Source organism: Saccopteryx leptura, chromosome 1 (assembly GCF_036850995.1).
Source record: "Saccopteryx leptura isolate mSacLep1 chromosome 1, mSacLep1_pri_phased_curated, whole genome shotgun sequence".
NCBI classification, from domain to species: Eukaryota; Metazoa; Chordata; class Mammalia; order Chiroptera; family Emballonuridae; genus Saccopteryx; species Saccopteryx leptura.
The window spans coordinates 256444607-256463498 of record NC_089503.1 but is presented as its reverse complement, the minus strand read 5'-3'; the positions used below and the strand labels follow the sequence as shown (position 1 = coordinate 256463498).

The 18892-nt window shown below is 48.6% G+C and overlaps 1 protein-coding gene across 4 annotated transcripts in view; it reads right to left on the bottom strand.

Annotated features, from left to right (window-relative positions):
- CACNA1A (calcium voltage-gated channel subunit alpha1 A) overlaps window positions 1-18892 on the bottom strand; it is a 350805-nt gene that overhangs the window by 36656 nt on the left and 295257 nt on the right. For all 4 annotated transcript variants that reach the window (XM_066347671.1, XM_066347649.1, XM_066347655.1 and 1 more), the window contains 6 exons: window positions 10552-10651; window positions 8710-8870; window positions 5910-6047; window positions 4225-4426; window positions 2988-3152; window positions 575-685 (listed from right to left, as the gene is read on the bottom strand). In XM_066347671.1, the coding sequence (XP_066203768.1) occupies window positions 575-685; window positions 2988-3152; window positions 4225-4426; window positions 5910-6047; window positions 8710-8870; window positions 10552-10651 (877 nt within the window). The remainder of the gene's footprint in view (window positions 1-574; window positions 686-2987; window positions 3153-4224; window positions 4427-5909; window positions 6048-8709; window positions 8871-10551; window positions 10652-18892) is intronic.

The following is an 18892-nucleotide window of genomic DNA, read 5'->3' as shown; positions in this document are numbered from 1 at the left end:
CCAGGAGGCCTCTAAGACCATTACTCTCCCATTGCATTACTGGGAGATGAAATAAAGTGAGTGGGTTCTAAACTGTATTAAAAAGAAAGGAAACGTAATCTGGTAGAATAGACACTTCAGGGTTCAGGGCATGTGATAAGGGTTGAAACTAATTTCCTGAAAATTTCCTTTCGGTGGTCTACGTGCATGCCTGCCTGCTTGGCTTTATCATAAAATGTATTTCTCACTGTGGATTGTGGTTAGAACAGTTTGAACGTTATGGACTTGAATTGTCTGGATCTCAGTTTCTTTATTTCTGAAACGGAAGATAGTTACTCCCATCCATTGGGTTATTTTGAGGAATGACTGAATAAATACATGCGTTGCACATAGTAACAGTCAACACATGTTGGGTACCACCAGTGTTACAGCAAGCACAAGAACGTCTAAGTAGGGTCTGTGGGCGTTGGAGGGATGCTCAAGCCACCGCTGGGGTTGGGGGTCTTGGAGCCAGGTGGGTAGACCACCATCCAGGACTCGGAGCCCATTCAGGTTTCCCTGCAACCCCCAGGTCTAGCCCCAAGGCTGTACATACCAGAATCCCAAAAGCCATGACTTTCAGCAGACATTCCAGAGAGAAGAGGGAGGTGAAGACAATGTTGAATACCCTCAGAGCATTTTCATAAGCAAGCGAGGCCCCGTAGAACTAGAATAGGAAGCAGGAAGGGCATGGGGGTCAGTGGGCAATATGATCTGTGAGGTGGCTTTGTGGCGGTCCTATCCCAGGCCAGAGAGGACTCACACTTAGGGTCCCTGGTGACACCTTGTGGAGTCGACTCCAGGCAAGCTCTTCACATCAAAACAAAAACTCCATTCTTGAATCCTATCTCAGATCCTGGGACAGATGGGGCTCGTGAGGATGTCTGAAGCACATTCTCCACACTGCTTTCTGTCTTCCCAGACCTCTCTTTCAATTCCTACCTGCACACTCCCGTGAGGTCACTTTCCAGCCAAGGTTTACAACATTCCCAACCTCCAGGAGTTTCCTTGCATCCCTTCCCAGCCGATCACCCACCTCAGGGGTAGCCGCTCTTCTGACTCCTTATGGAATCTTCTTGACCATACTATTGATCAGACTAGAATCTATAACCTTTAGACCTAACTACCAGGTTACAGGAAACATGGCAGCCAGAGGAGGAAGGCACAGCTCCCGCGTGGAGCCCAGCACGCCCAGGGCCAGATAGGTTTCATTTGGCTCATCTGGTTTCCTCAAAACGTCAAGAGTGTGACAAGAAAGGTATGAATAGAGAGGGCAGAGATTTAAATGACAAAAACTGGAGGCCATGTGTAGCCATTTAGATCTTGGCTTCAAAGATCAACTTGCTGTAAAAGACATTTTGGGGACAATTCAATATAGATCTTAGATAATTATCACTCAATATGGATCTTAGAGGATTATCACTCACCAAACATACGAATATGTAAGAAAACGTCCTTATTTTAAAGAAATGTATACGGAAGAACTTAAGGGTGAAATAGTGTGATGCTTATAATTTAAAACACTTTAAAAACGTAGATGAAGTGCCCATAGTAGGTAAAATCATAGAGACAGAGAGCAGATCGGTGGCTGCCAGGACTGGGGGAAGGTGCAGGGAGTGGCGGCTCGTGGGGACAGGGTTTTCTTTGGGGTGATGGAATGTTCTGGAAGCAGATAGAGGTAGTGCCTGCACAACATGGTGAATATACTGAATGTCACTGAATTGTACACTTTGAAATGGTGAATATTATGTTATGTGATTTCACTTAAAAAAAAAAAAAGAGAGAGAGAGACTCTGAGCAGGTGGTGGAGCAGTGGATAGAGCATCGGACTGGGACACAAAGGACCCAGGTTTGAAACCCTGAGGTTGCTGGCTGGAGTGTGGGCTCATCGGGCTTGAGCACGGGCTCACCAAGCTTGAGTGCGGGGTCACTGGCTTGAGCATGGGATCATAGACATGAATCCATGGTCGCTGGCTTGAGCCCAAAGGTCACTGGCTTGAAGCCCAAGGTCACTGGCTTGAGCAAGGGGTCACTCGCTCTGCTGCAGCACCCAGGTCAAGGCACATATGAGAAAGCAACCAATGAACAACTAAGATGCTGCAACGAAGAATTGATGCTTCTCATCTCTCTCCCTTCCTGTCTGTCCCTATCTATCCCTCTCTTTGACTCTCTCTCTGTCTCTGTCAAAAGAGAGAGACAGAAAACCAGATGAAAGTAACGTAGTAAAGTGTTTCAGATGGGTGATGGAGACGGTGTCCGTGAGGGCATAGTCACTCAGGGTATGGTCCAAGGTGCTGGCTGGGAATGCAGCCTCCCAGGCCCACCCCAGGCCTGCTGCATGCAGGAGCACCAGCACAAGACCCCCAGATGATATCCGTGAGCACAGGACAGCTTGAGAAACATCATGGAGTGCTGGGCTCAAACCTAGGCCTTTGGTCTCCAAAGCACAGGTTAAAGGTTCTGACTTTTCACCCTGCAGAGGCTCCATGGCCCTGAAGGTGACAAGGTATGTACCTGTTCTTCCCATCTCATTTCATTCAGCAAATAAATATTTATTGGGGGCCTCTTGTTTCCTTTGAGCCAGACCCTCACTGAACCCTACGAATCTAGGGGTGACCAGGACTTGTCTGGCCCGTCGGAGCTCATAGGCTCATGGGGGAGACAGTTGGGCAACCCACATTAGGGCATGTGAAGTAACTGTGGGATGCTTGCAAAGATGGGCACCTGCTGCAGTCTCGGGAGATAGAGAAGGCTTCCTAGAGGAAGGGGCTGTGCAAGCGCTGCTGGAAGGAGCTGGCCAGACAGGGTGCTGGGGACTGCGTGTCACGCAGCAGGAACAGCTGGGCCAGGCCCGGGTGGTAACAGCGCGGCCTCTCCGGGGGATTCACAGCAGACGGTTCCGTTTTGCTGGAGGAGGGCATGGATGAGGGGCCGGGACGCGGTGGGGTTAACAGGGCTCAGGGGCTCACCTTCATCATGAGCACGATGGTGTTGAGAGCGATCATGGCCATGATGGTGTACTCGAAGGGTGGAGACACCACGAACTGCCACATGCGGTACTGGAAGCTCTGCTTGTTCTGCGGCATGTGTCGGGTCAGGGGTTTGGCGCTGATGGCGAAGTCGATGCAGGCCCTCTGTGGGAGAGAGGCCAGTGGCGTGAGGGCCAGAGGAGGGGAGCACCGGACACTGAGCACCCATCATCTAGCTCAGCATCACTCTCCACACATCCTGACTCCAGCTAGGATGCCTGGATTCCCCATAAGCTTACCACAATGTCTCTCTTCTCCTTCTGCCAGAACTGTTGCTGACACGTCTCCTTTTAGCTCATGGAATCCTCTTAGCAAAACATGAGAAGTGGGTTCTATTAATTGCCCCACTTTGCAGATGAGGAAAATAGATGTCCAAAGAGGTTAAGCCACTTGCCTGAGGTGGCATAGCTGTCAAGTAGGCCAAACTCAAATTTAAACTGAAGTTTCACTTTGAAGCCTATCCATTCTTTCCTACTGAACATTATGCTTCTCCTTCTCTTGGACAGAGGGAGGAAGAAATCACGGTTACGATGTCTTAGGGGTCAATAGAGTAGAGGAAGGATGCACTCTGGATCCTCCACCTAGCTTGGATGTTGCTAGGACAAAGGACCATGTCTATACAATTTGATGTACTGGATTTTCACTCATAAATATTCATGACCTCTCCCTGGGGACATTATACTTTCTTACCCCACTGACATGTGGATGTGTGACTCACTCAGGCTAATGAAATGTGAGCAGAGGTGACTTGTGTCACTTCTGGGCACAAGTCTCAAGAGTTGGATGATGGTTTGTTGTACATACTTCCTTTTTTATTTGTAGTGCCTCAGAGGGAACTAGGACAACAATGACATAGAGCAGAACCACTTGGACATGTTGGACATGCAAGGTAAGCAAGAAATCACCCCCTTTATGGCTATCTGAAACTGAGATCCCAGGGCTGCTTGTTACTGCAGCATAACCTAGTCTAAACGGACTGATACAAACACTTTCTGTTTGATGTATTGCCTTCTGGAAACCACAAGAAGGGCTGCCCTGCAGACTGGGTTCTGCTTGGAGAATGCTGTTGTTCCCTCCCTGCGTTCCCCCAGAAGCTGGTTTCTCTGTGTTCATGTTCGTGGGGAGGGGGGTGGGGACTGCCCATTTTAAAATCGGGGATGCAACTGAGAAGCGGCACCTCATTTTTTTCCAGGCTGTATTCCTCCATCATCTTGTCCCCCTGCTCCTGGAAGGTGATGATGATCAAGGCCACAAAGATATTGACGAAGAAGAAGGGGAACACGACAAAGTAGACGACGTAGAAGATGGACATCTCCATGCGGTACCCGGGGCTGGGACCCTGGTTCTCGAAGGTGGCATCCACGGAGTGCTTGAGAACCCTTTGAGGACCGGGGGGGGGGCAAGTGGGACAAGGAAACAGGGATATTAAGAGAAAATGGACAAGAAATAAAAGTAATCACTGTTTTCTGACTCTATCTTGGATACTTCCCACCCACTTTGTCTGCGGCGAGTGTTAAGAGCCTCAGCTACTTTTATTACCATATATCGCGAGCCTGCTATGTGCCAGAAAAGATGTTCAACAGGTTACTTATTTTCCTAGCAACCATCTTAGGGAAATTCCTATTGGTTCCACGTTGCACATAAGGAAACTAAGGTTCAATGATCTGAAGTGATTTGCCGAAGATCATCCACTCAGAAGAGGTTGAGTTGGGATTTGAAACGAGGTTTGTGCTGGTTTCAAATGGGGATGAGTGGGGATCATGGAGGCAGGTGTACGTGCATGTGTGCATGTGAGTGTAAGCTCAGGTGGTGGTGGAAGCTGAGGAGGTGCAACGGGATGCACATGCGGGTGCAGCTGCTCACACACGGCTGCAGAGGCTGTGCACTGCTCCAGGGCTCTGTGCTAAGGGGTGCCATGATGGATTTGTGTATTCATGATGACAACTTTTTGGCAGGTGGCCAAAAAGTGCTTTATTTGAGCAAAACCATTAAGTATATTCTGACAGAGGGAGGTCAAGTCTGTTGAGGAAGGGGTATCTTTAAAATTTTCACCCAAAGGCGCCCTCAGGGGTAGCACTGGCCCCGTATGTGGGCACTGAGTGTGTGCATGGGTGAGTAGTGACGTGTGGGTTGACATGTTTGCTGAGAGGACACGAAGGGCACACGCCGGAGTCCACCCAGCCCTCAACCTGGCGTCTCGGAGATCTCTGGCAGAAGAGCCTGGACCAGGGCAGGGACAGTGAGGCACTCGGCTTCGACACAAGCTAAGGGGGTGCCAACATCTTCAACAATCAAGATAAATAGTATTTTACTGCAATATTTTAACACATCAAATGAATGCTCCAAAGCCCATGATGAACAACGTGTCAAATATTTTAAATAAAGATGAGTCCGACCCCGCACTTGCATGGTTCAGCCTCGCCCGTCTCAGCCCAGACCTGACCCCTCTGGGAAAGAATGGTCCCGTGGTCAGACTTGGACAATGCCATGTCCACAGCCCCGTCTTGGAGATTTGCATTCACCAGCACAGAAAGGGTTAAGAGGACATGGCTGCCTATGTACACAGGGCCTTTCTGTGCATTAGAAACAGTGCCTGTTCTGGGAGGGTCTGGGGGTACAGCCTGTACACTGAGGGCGTGGTGAAGGAAGTGCGGGCTGGATTTCTGCCCCCATAAGCCCAACCATGAGTGAAGGTTGACGCCCTAGTAACAGCCACTCGGGCTACCTAGCAGGGTCCCCAGCTTGGGAATCAAGAGCAAGCTGCTCCTCTCCCAGACCTTTGTTAGCACCGGGCTCTCAGACCCTTTCCTCTCCTCCTGTGCCCTGAGCTCCTCCTTGGGGTTCTCTGGCCAGGCCACTTACTGTGGCCAGCCTTCTCCAGTGGACACGGTGAAGAGGGTCAGTAGAGCCCACAGCACGTTGTCGTAATGAAACTCATACTTCTTCCATTCCCGGTCCCGGGCCTTCACCTCGTTCTTCTCATAGAGGAGGTACTTGCCACTGCCACAGAAAACGGGGCCATTAGTAAGTGGAGGAGGGGGATCTGGACACTTGTCTTCGGCTTCTGGAGACAGGAGGGGGAGGGGAGGAGAGGGGCCCACTGGCCCACACTGCTTCTCCCTCAGGCCAGGAAGCGGCCACACCCCTATTTCTCCCTGGAGGGTGTGTGTGTATCCACCTGGAAACAAACCCATGGGTGAGGCCATGGCCTGTGTTCTGTGAGAACCGGCTCAGAGTCCAGCACGCTCTTCCTACTGCTAGTCTTAGGGGGTCTGCGGGGAGCCTCAGATTTTGGGGAGGTTAAGAGCAGAGAGAGAGACAGGTACATCTCTGGGTTCATCAGGCTGGTGGGGGTATTGGCTGCTCCTTGTCAGGGTAGGAATAAAGCTGAGCTTCAGACTCCTAGCCCAGTGCCTGGGATCCTTCCAATTCTGGAAATAGCCACCAAAATAACAGGTGGACATTTGCCGTGCCAGCAACAACAGAACATTCCCTGAGCGCTTGGCTACGTGAAAGGCTCAGCACCTTCCTGAGCTGAGTTCAGAGTTTCCCATTGTGAGGGCGACCAGAATGGGGCTTCAGGTCCACACTTCCTTACCCACAATCCCCAAATCCTGAAAGTCCTGAAAACCAAACACTTTTCTTTTCCTAACTCAGGGGTGGGCAAGTTATGGCTCACACACCAAATCTGGACCAGTTTCTGTACAGCCAATAAGCTGAGAATAGTTCTTTGGGGTTTTTATTGCATTTTTTAGTGGTTGAAAAGAAATCAGGCCCTGGCCGGTTGGCTCAGTGGTAGAGCGTCGGCCTGGCGTGCGGAAGTCCCGGGTTCGATTCCTGGCCAGCGCACACAGGAGGGGTGCCCATCTGTTTCTCCACCCCTCCCCCTTTCCTTCCTCTCTGTCTCTCTCTTCCCCTCCCGCAGCCGAGGCTCCATTGGAGCAAAAGATGGCCCGGGCGCTGGGGATGGCTCCTTGGCCTCTGACCCAGGTGCTAGAATGGCTCTGGTCGCAACAGAGTGACGCCCCGGATGGGCAGAGCATCGCCCCCTGGTGGGTGTGCCCGGTGGATCCCAGTCAGGCGCATGCGGGAGTCTGTCTGACTGCCTCCCCGTTTCCAGCTTCAGAAAAAATACAAAAAAAAAAAAAAAAAAAAAAAAAAAAGAAATCACTCATGACAAGTAAAAATTATGTGAAATTTAAATTTTAGCTAGTTTCCAGAAATAATGTATTATCAGAACGCAGCCATGCCTATCTGTTTGCCTATTTTCTCCAGCTGCTTTTTTAAAAGTTTATTTTAATTTAATTTAATTTAATTTTTATTTTATTTTATGTATTCATTTTAGCAAGGAGAGAGAGAGAGAGAGAGAAGAGAGAGAGACAGAGAGAGAGAAGGGGGAGGAGCAGGAAGCATCAACTCCCATATGTGCCTTGACCAGGCAAGCCCAGGGTTTCGAACTGGCAACCTCAGCATTTCCAGGTCGACGCTTTATCCACTGCACCACCACAGGTCAGGCCTCCAGCTGCTTTTGAACTACATGGCAGCATTGACTAGTCAAAACAGAGACTGTAGGCCCTGGCTGGGTAGCTCAATTGTTAGAGCATCATCTCTATAGGCCCAGGTTGCAGATTCAATCCCTGGTTAGAGAACATACAAGAGTCAACCAATGAATGCACAAATAAGTGAAACAACAAACTGATGTTTCTCTCTCTAAAAACAACAACAACAAAAACAGATTATATTACCCATAGAGTCAAAAGTATTTACTATATGGCCCTTGGTAAAGTCTGTCCACCTTTGATCTCATTTATTTGACTACAAAACTTGACCCAACTGGACTCAAGGTTCACGGTCCTCTTTACTGATCCCTTTGGGTGCAAACAGTTGCATGTTTCCTGGCAGAAATATTGTGTTTGAGCACCGGGCTGCTGTGGATCCAGCTGAACGTGTTCTGTCCTTTGTGGGACATGCACTCTATAACCTTTCTAAAAATCTCAAAGTACTCTGGTTTTGAAACACATCTGCCTGTGAAGATTTCATGTAAGAAAATGTGGATGTGTTTTGCCTGACCAGGCAGTGGCACAGTGAATAGAGTGTCGGACTGGGAGGCAGAGGACCACGGTTTGAAACCCGAGGTTGCCGGTTTGAGCGCAGGCTCATCTGGTTTGAGCAAAAAAGCTCACCAGCTTGGACTCAAGGTCACTGGCTCAAGCAAGGGGTCATTTGCTCTGCTGTAGTCCCCTGTCAAGACACATATGAGAAAGCAATCAAAGAACAACTAAGGTGCTACCACGAAGAACTGATGCTTCTCATCTCTTTCCCTTCCTGTCTGTCTGTTCCTATTTGTCCTCTTTCTCTCTCTGTCACACACACACACACACACATGCACACGCACACACACAAAGAAAATGTGGATGTGTTTTAAAGCTCCCACTTGACAAAGCTGGTGATTGAAAAGTTAAGCAACTAGTTTATGGCTCATCTCAAAGTGAAGGACAGTGACTTAACTTTCAGAACTGTTTTCCTCCTACTCCAGGTTCAAGCTGTTGCAGCAGGTTGTTCCCATGCCCAACTCTGCAGTTTCCAAGCCCGAGGGACTGGCGCCTCTGCTACTCCCCGCCCACCAGCCCCCATGGGGATTCCTTGGGGAGTGGAGACCCACCGACAGTCTTTCTCAAACTCCTTGGACTCATCGGTGCAGTGGAAGAACTTCCCCTTGAAGAGCTGTACGGCCACCACAGCAAAGATGAACATGAACAGCATGTAGACAATGAGGATGTTGAAGACGTTCTTGAGAGAATTCACCACACAGTCAAACACGGCCTGATGGGTGGGGTTGAGAGAGGGGGTGAGTGGCAGGGGGCCTGCCTGGTCTCCTCATCCAGCAGCCCTAAATACTGGTTGTCATTCCCATTTCACAGACCAGGACATGAGTCAAGTCAAGGCCACACAGTTCTGAGAAGTATGTGCTCACGTGTTGGGGCTGGACCCAACCTCAAGTTTCTATGTACTTGAAATGCCCAATCTCAACCCCTGGGAAGTGGAAACACTTCTCTGAGCCTCTCCAAACTAAGTGCATGGTTCTCCAGGACAAGAGGAAAGGTCCTCAATGGAGAGGTCATTTCCTGCTAATTTTGTGTCCCTGCTTCACACTAGTCCTTGTTCCCCATCATCTGGAGTTCTGGTCTCCTCCTTTTTGTCCACTGAGCAGCAGGGGGTGCTCTGGATTTGGGAGATGACTTCACGTGGCCAGGAGATTCTGTCCTGGGCAAGATGGGTCCCTTCCATCAACCCCCAGAGAAGGTGGGGATCCTGGTCTGGAATGCCCCCCACCCCATTCTGCTTCTAATCACATTGGGTCCGAACCATGAGTGGGCATCAGGGATCACCGAAGTTGCTGCTGGAATTACAGGCTAGCTTTGTCGGCTTTTCCCAGAGGAAGAGAATGCATAACTTTCGTGGGATTTTCAAAGGGGGCTGTGGCCCACAGAATGGCCAAGAACTGTTGAACCGAATACTGCTGGAATTCCATGCATTTCAAAGCAAGCACACTTTCACATTCAAAGGGCAGCCACATTTCATCTCTTTTAATAAAATCGTGGTGGGGGAACCCCTGGGAAGAGAGGTCCTACAGGAGCCCAACTTTAGGTCCTATAGGAGCCCAACACTAAGTACTACTGAATTACATAGTAACAAAGTTATTCCCGATTGAATTCTTTTTCAATCCTTTTGAATGAGGAGGAAGTCTTCCTTAGCTGCTACTATGTTAGCTCCTAACATTAATACTTTTCTTTTTAACCAAGAGAGAGCAGCATCCACGCTCAGAGTCTTGGCAGGCAATGTGTTTGGCTAGATTTTACTAGCATTATCTTATGTTTTTTTGAACAGATATTCAGTTTTACCTTCTACTAACAGTGGGTTCTGGTTTCCGATTTGAGAAATTGGACATACCATTTCCTTGAAAAATCCACTTAAGTAAAAAAAGTGACTTGATTTAAAGAAACATGAAGTAAGAGATAATGCCCTCAGGCGGAGAATAAATTGAAAAGATGTGTTCAGATGACTAGGTTCCGTTTCTTTCCTTTTTTGGAACGAATAGCTTTTGAGGAATGCCGGTTTACAACATTTTGGATCAGGAGATATTGGAGCCTAGCACCAGTAGTTGAAAAGTCAAAGGTTATGTAGGGACAGAAACCTAGTGTACTGCTTCCCAGATTAGGATTATACCCTGCTTTACCCACATGGGCCTTCATGTGAGTTAGGAAAAGGGATTCCAACCTTGCAGAAGACATTTCATCTAATGGAAAATTGCCATAACATATAAATTTTGTTATATCAATCCACTTGACTGCCATCTGCTGGAAAGTTGTGGGAATGAACCTGTCCATACACAACGGCTGTGATGTTATCAGCCCCCCTTTCAATGTAGTAACCTTGAGCAGTGTGCAACCTGCTTCACTTTACCTGGCAACCCTGACAGGCTTCCCACATGCCCCAACCTCACCTTGAGCTTTGGCAACCGCTTGATGGTTTTAAGAGGTCGTAGCACCCGGAGGACTCGAAGAGATTTGATTGTGTTGATGTCCTTTCCTTTGCTATTGCCACTGTGGAGGGACGTTAGAGGGGTGGGGAGAAGGGAAGAGAGGGAGCAGAGGTCAGGCTGGGTGGCCCGCCGTTCCACCTCACCCACTCTTGGAGTCTGGGTGAGCCTGGCATAGCCCTGCCCTTGCTGAGGAAGAGTGGCCGAGCTCTCTGCTACACTGGGGCTCGGGAGCCAGTGAGCAGATGGCTGTCAGTGATTCTGGGGTCAGAGCTTGTTGAAGTTCCTCCACCATCTGTCTGGGCCTGAGCAGCTGCCTGCCCCTTTGCTCTGTTCTTGGAGATGGCCTTGGTGAGCGCTCAGAAAATAAGACTTTTTTCACCCTTCCAATAAGATTCAGGAAATGCTTAAGGTGGCCCTTAAACCAACACCCCCCACTCCTCAACATTCTCTGAGTCCACGAAAGAGGAAAGAACCAGAACATCAGGCGCCTCATTCTTCCAGGGGCTCTTTGCCCATCTCTGCCAGAGAGCTGCACAGAGCTTAGAGCAGTCCATTGCATCTAAGTCTTGGCAGGGCACAGCCTGGTGGTGATACTCTTAGTCAGGGGTCCCCAAACGTTTTACACAGGGGGCCAGTTCACTGTCCCTCAGACCGTTGGAGGGCCGGACTATAAAAAAAACTATGAACAAATCCCTATGCACACTGCACATATCTTATTTTAAAGTAAAAAAACAAAATGGGAACACATACAATATTTAAAATAAAGAACAAGTAAATTTAAATCAACAAACTGACCAGTATTTCAATGGGAACTATGCTCCTCTTACTGACCACCAATGAAAGAGGTGCCCCTTCCGGAAGTGCATTGGGGGCTGGATAAATGGCCTCAAGGGGCCACATGTGGCCCGCGGGCTATAGTTTGGGGACCCCTGCCCTTAGCCAACCGTGATTCAGGATTCCCAAGAGGAGGGCATTGGGTGCAGCCATCAAAGGCCTGTAGTCAAAGGTACACACCACCCACCCAATTGCCCAAGCCAGAAACCCAAGAGTCATGTTAGACTTCCTGTCATCCATCCATCACTGGCCACCCTCCTAGGTTGGATTGCTATGACCCATCTCCCAACTTTTCCTGTACTCCCTGTCGTAGGGAGTCTCTTCTACAACCTCTTCTACACTCAGAGCCAAATCCGATAATCATGTCCCTCTCCTGCTCCGAATCCTTCTGAAGCATCTGAATTCTTAGAAGTGTGGCATTCAAGGCTCTTTGAACTCAAGCCCAACTTACCTTACTTTTGCATTTCCACCGACTGCTACACACCCCAAACGCCAGCCACACTCTTTTGCCTCTGTCTGCTTTTGCACATACCGTTCCCACCGCTAGCAACACCCGCCCTGCACATATACATTCACAGGACCACGCAGCCCTGAAGTCAGGTTAAATGCCCTGTCATTTGACAGCCTCCCTCGACTGCCTCTGGGTTCTGCCAAACCCTAGAGCTTTTCAGAATCATCTTTCTGTCTTTGCTCTTGGCTTTAGACACAACACTTCTCAAAGGCTTAAACTGTGATTTATTGTTCCATGTGTTCATTTGCCCTTTAATCTTGTTTTTTTTGTCCCAGTGCCCAGCATACACAAGGATTCAGATCAGAGCTCCTTGGTGGTGGAGGGGTGGGGAATGGTCTCCTAGCAATCATGTCCCTATAGCTCCCTCCTGAGTCACAGACAGAGCTTTTCCAGATCCCCACCACAGTATGTCTGGGTAACAGGTGCAAAACATTATTCTTCACACTACTTGCTTTTTCTGAGCTCCTTCTCTCATTTCTTAGGGAAGAAAGAAACTGGACATTAGCTATGCTCCAGGATTCAGCAGCCTGAACATGTGTTTTCTCTTTTAAATCAAAGTCATCGTTATTATTCCAGAGCTGTACCCCCACAGTACCAGACACACTTCAGGAGAGCCACTGAGATCATTTTAGGCAAAACAGGGACACAACTGAATAACTGGATCACATAGGGAGACTTATGTCTTCTTCAAGTATCTTTCAGGCCTTCTGCTTCGGTGGAGGAAGCCTCCGGCTTGTGCTGCAGGTCCTTAATGCCTTCCCAGAGCTTGCAGGTTTCTTTCGTAACAAAGAACTCAGCTTGAATGCAACAACTTGCACTGCAGCTGTCTCATTCCAGTTGGATTCCAGTGGGCGGCTGTGGTGCTGGCTGAGGTTAACAACACTGCTCTAAGGGGATGATATAGAGTTTCCTAGCAAAACTAAAATGAAGTTTAGACTGTGCGGTGGAGCAAAAAAAAAGTCAAGCAACTGGACATCCAAGGTTGCACATGGAACTGGCTACAGTCTTGGTGCGCTGAATGGCTGACATTTAGGAACATGCTTCCTGGGGTAACATCCACTCATCTGAAAACGACCCCATGGCCATTTGCCACTGAAAGTCACTGCCAAGAGTTTCTCTTCCAGGAGACACACTGCCCCTTTGGAAGGCTGAGAAATGACCTTGTTACTGAGGGGTGAGGAGAGTGTTCCTTGTAGTTAGGCTCCTGAGCATGCAGGAACAGCTTGATCAAGGCTCTCTTTTGGAAAACAACCAGATTTTGGAACCACTGTACCAAGAGTGTAGATATACAACAGAGGTGCTTTCTCCTCTCAGAGACCAAGTCCAGCTAGTTTGGACTGTTCACCCTTCTCTCATCTGGGAGGCAGACACTCTCATTCCTCTGGTAACTACCATCCAGTCAATTCCATATTGAAATCAGATCCTGGGGAAGTTGTCCGCACCCCCCCCCCCCACACACACCTTTCTGTTCTCCACCAAGAACTGGGTTAATGGTGGTCATGGTGGGAGGCAGTGGCCAAGATTCCCTAGGGTTCCTCCTCCCTGGGGAGTAGGCTGAGGGGAGCTCTGGTCACTGCAAGCAACAGGACAGCAGCAAGGACACAAGGCCATGGAAACAGGCCCAGAACCAACGTGGCTGCACCAGAGCATGGAGAACAAGAGACAGACGAGAGAGAGAGAGAGGAGAGAGAGGGCGAGAGCAAGAGAAGAGAGACTTTACCGTGTACTGCTCCTGGTGAGGTGGCGTTGGAGGGAGAGACAGATTGTAAGCGGCCTCAGAAGAACACAGAACACACACACAGGCACACACCTGAGCACCAGCCCGGCCGGAGCACTGGGCAGGGCAGCTCCGGCTGCGGCTCCGGCTCATGTCCATCCTTCCATCTGGAAGCCCCCTGTTCAGTGCCCTGCCCTTGGCAGGCTATGAGCCCTGCTCAAGAACACCAAGAAAGCCACTTTCCAAGTAGCGGGACAGCCAGAAGGTCATCAGTTACCAAAGGCAAATCTGCCACTGAAGGTCACTGCCAAGAGCTGGGGAAACACCCTTTCTCCAGGGGTTCTGGTGCTGGAAGAATTTAGAATGCCTTGAAGGTGATGAGCTTTGGGGCTGGGGGTCCTAGGTTTAAATCCCAGTTTTGCTCCTCATTATCATCCTCATCTGTAAAACAGGCCTTTGGGACTCTGCTGTTCAATGGCCTTGGCTTTATCCCCTAAATTACGAAGAAAGGGTCAGCAAAAGAGTTCCAATCTGGGATGAAATTAAGGGCAACTCTCAAGAGTCCTCTAAGAAAATGTGAGCCTGGAGCAAGCTCTTGGCATTAGGCAATGGCCCCTTGCACAACTCATTGGGCTTGGTCTCGTTACAGCCTGCCAACGATGACTAGAGAGCAGGGTGAGAAAAATTCGACTGTCAGCAGGATGGTGCCAGTCCCGGTGCCCGCCCCAGTGCTGAGCACATCCTCTGTGGGATTTCCAGCCCATCATCCCTTTGAAAGTGAGCGTTATTTTCAAAAACATAGAATGGCTGGCTTAAGTGCCTACAAATGCTCCCATTGGGTTTTCCCTCCCCCTCCCCTTTCCCATGAACTCAGTGGTTCTCAAAGCTCAAGGTACCTAGGAATTATTGCATACACAGAATTGTGTAGCAACTCCTTTATAGACTGTTAAGGAATCGTTCAATGACAGTGACTTTTACTTAACATGATCACTTTAAGTTTGTAATATATGACTCTTCTAAATGTCCGTGTCTACCTGCAGGAAGATGACACCATTAGGCCCCTTTTCCAGATGAGGAAGCTGAGGCCCAGGGAGGGAGAGTGACGTGCCCCAGGCCACGTCAATGGGAAGCGTCAGACTGAGATTTAAACCCAGATCCGTGTATCTTGCACTCTAATCTTCTTTCTGTTTCATCACATTCAAGAAAAATAATGCCTCCGAGGGGCGGGGGTGGTTTTGAGAATGAGGATTAAAAAAGTAGCAGTCTGAGGGCTCCTTCTTTGGCTTCCCGGCAGTTCAGTTCCTGAACATGCAGGAATGGCTTGATCAAGGTGCTCTACCAGCTGTGCCAGGCTGCCCTGAGGGAGCAGTGGCAGCACCAGATGGACTCTTGGCAGTGAGTGCAGGATCATGATTTGCCAGCTGCTGAGAAATGTCAGTTGGCTGCCCGACGCATGGGCACAGAGCGTGATATGTGTGATGGCTCATGACATGGTGTGTTAATGGTGGTCACATGGACATGGCACACAGTCAGTGGATGGAGCAGGACACACACACACAGTTATTTGGGCAAAGTGCAGGACGGGTGGGAACTTTCAGGAGAGCTCTGACACATCCCTTGGAGGACCAGAGGGATTGCTTTTCATATCCAAGATGGGGCCACAATCACAGCACCGCAGCAGAATCCTTGCTTCCACCCCAAAAGGCCGGAACAGCAACATTCCTTTCAGTAAGGAAGGAGATAGCCTCACACCCTCTTCCCCTCGATTTCTAGGGCCTGTTGGGGCCTCCAGGAACCCCAGCTAGTCTGGCGACCAAGTCTGATTGTGCTAACTTCTAAAAGCCTTTATGATCAAGGCTGGGAGACGGGCAGCAATCCCGAACCTGATAACAGGACTCGACTTAGTAATCTCACTAGACTCATTTCCCTCTGGGCTTCAGTTTCTTCATCTAGAAAATGGGAACACTCAGAGCTTTCCACATGGGGTTGTTATAAAGATTACATAAATGGAGGCTGTTTGTATCATTACCAAGTGAAGTCTCTTGATTTTATGGGGGAACTGAGGCATGAGAGGCTAATGAACTTGCACATCTAGAGAGAAACCAGATAGACTTGCAGGAACTTTTTTCTAAAACAGTAAGGTTAATCGAACACTTGTCGAGGTTTTCAGCCTTGTCTATGAGGAGACACATACGCGGGACAGATAAAGCAAGTTAAAAGACCAGAAAGAAAAGAAGCAAAGGACTATGGGGTTGGGTACTCAGGCTGAGATCCTCCGAACATACTCTCCTCCTGCCAAAATGACACTCATCTAATAACAAGCAAAGTCCTTGTAGGGTAAGAAATGTTCTTGGGCAAAAAAAGGTCAGAAACCTGCAGCTAGGAGAATTCTAAAACTTTTCTGGGGTAAAAAGTAGCAGCTTGAGGGCTCCTCTAGCTTTCTGGAAGTTTCGCCCCATGGGCATACAGGAGTGGCTTGATCAAGGTGCTCAGCCAGCTGTACCAGGCCTGTAGCCCTGATCTGGAGGAATGGGCACCAGATGGATTCCTGGCAGTGAAGGGAAGGAGGGCATCTCCAGGTCTAGCTCTCCCATCCCTATGCCCACTGTATAGGTGTTTTCATAATAGTCAGCTCTTCTAAACCCCCCTGACAGTCCCTGGCACTTGTCAGGATTCCACTGGCAAAATCTTGCACCCCCAGTCCCTGTGATATCTACAAACCCACGGAGGCTTGCAGGATGGCCTTAAACCTCTGTCCAGGCCCTTTCCTTGCACAGGAAAACAACAACAACAACACACACGTCCTAAACAGGGATTTTCAAGGTCATAAGCTGGCTGGTTTTATGCCTATAGTGACTTTATGAAGCCAGTTTAAAAGGTTGACTCTACAAGTATGTTGCCAAGTTTCTGTAGGCTCATTTAAAAAGCCTTTGTATAACTTTATATTGAAAAAGGAAAAAAAACCCTCAAAGATTAAAAAAAATCTGTTCCCAGTGGCAGATTCTTTTGCAGCACAAAGAGTCATTCTGCTGATTGATTTTGGGTGGAAAAATAATTTTGGTTTTGCAGATTAGGTTTGCTTCAAGTGGAGCCTAATTATGGGTCCAGGGAGCCCAGAAATAGCATGTGGCAAACTGCGGTCTGTCCTGGCAGAAGTCCTATGGTTGAAAGGCTTGTTTCTGGGTCTTTTGAAGGCCTCCCCTTCCCCAAATTGTGAGGGTCAAATGGAAGGATGGAGGTGGAACAGGACAGCTGTGTGGGCCCCTCCTCAGAGCTGAAGCATGTCAGCTTTGACAGAGGTCAGGGAGGAAGTGCCAGCGGTGAACTGATAAGACACCACTTCTACTACACCATGGCCAGTGGCAGACAGAGGGCACAACCCACTGCCCAGGGCACAGCTGGCAGAGCAGGGCTGTGTGTGGCAGATGGACGGAACCGACAGCTTCCCCTTGCCACCATCAAACAAACTCTGGATCTGCTTGAGGAAGGGTGGCAGGGGCGCACACCTGAGCTAGCCCTCCCCTGTCCTGAAACCCACGCCCCAGTCACAATAAGGGGAGACTGGGTCTCTGGATGCAGAGTCTACGGTGGAATGTCTGCCTTCTCCAGCCCGCACTCAGGTTTCGCTCTCATCATCAAAAGATATGGGCCAGGGTCAGGGGAGGGAGAGAGAGAGAGACAGAGAAAGGAAGGCGAGGGGAAAAGCAGAGGAAGGAGGGGACAGACACACACCAGGGTGGGGTGGAATGGGGGAAGAGAAACACACAGAGACACAGAGAAAGAAATAGAAAGAAAGGAGGAGAAAGAGGGAGAAAGAGAGAAAGGGAGGGGGGAGGAAGAGAGAGAGACAGAGACAGAGAGAGGCAGAGAGAAACAGAAAGCAATAAACAGAGAGAAAAGATAGAAAATGACAAATGAAGAAAAAAGATTAAAAAGGAGAGAGAGAGGAGAGATACAAAAAGGGGGGGGGGGAGGGAGAGCAACAGAGAAAGAATGAGAAAGAAAGCATCAGAGGAAGTCAGAGAGAGAGAATGTGAGAAGAAAGAGGAAAGAAGGAGGAAGAAACAGAAACAAGGGAGGGAAGGGGATCTGAAGTCACTTCAGGCTGAGGGCAGTCAATTGGCTCTACAGAATTTAAACACTCTCACGGCCTAGCAGGTGCCTACCTGACACCTTGTAGGAGCTGCTCAAATTGCTGACAGTGGGAGGGAGGAGTGTATTTCATTACATTCTTACATAAACTGTGCATTAATTATCTTTAAAAAAATCTTTTTTATTCCCAAAGAAACTGATGTTAACTTGATGGTAAACAAATTATATCTGGTTTGTATTTTACATTTCCCCTTTTTATTAGTTGTCAGCAATCTGTAAAATTTCTCTTTGAATCCTTTGCCCATTTATCTATCAAGGGTCAGTGTTTCTTATTGATTTGTAATTGCTTTCTATATATTAAGGCCAATGACTTCTCATCTTATTTGTACCACTTCTCCTGTTTGCTGTGCATTTTACTTTATTTTAAAGATTTTATTTATTGATTTTTTTTTTTAGAGAGAGAAAAATGGGGAGAGGAGTAAGTTGCTTCTCATATGTGCTTTGACTGGGCAAGCCCAGGGTTTTGAACCAGCAACCACAGCATTCCAGGTCAATGCTGTATCCACTACACCACCACAGGTCAGGCACCTACAGGACATCTTAATGATAGTGTGTAGCCAAACTTTTTGGTTTTTAAAAATAATTTCTTCCAATGCTCTAATACTCAAACAAAATAATTATTTATAAAAGGGGAGAAAGAGAAGAAGGGAGAGGAGGAGGGAGAAAGGAAGGAAGAGAAAGAAAACGAGCAAGTGTAGAAAGAAAGTGAGCAGAGATAGAAAGATGAGTAAGCAGAAGATGAAGAAGAAAGGGAACGGGAGGTCTGGCCAGAGGCAGAACAACAATCAGCCCCCTGACCTCAGGGTGCATCGGCACCAGCTCAGCACATCACAGCTCTGGAGATCTGCTCTCAAACACAACTTGACCTTATTGCATCCCAGGGAAGAATCTGAGAGTGGCCCACTTCAGTCCTCATACTGGAAATGGGCCATCACTTTGGTCCTTATGACAAACCAAACTCTCACTGGTGGTCAGGGGGGCCATTCAAGAACCCCCTGCAGGCCCTTGCTGGGTGACTTAGTGGATAAAGTATTGTCCGGGTGTACCAGAGGTAGTGGGTTGGATCCTCGGTCAGGGCACGTACAAGA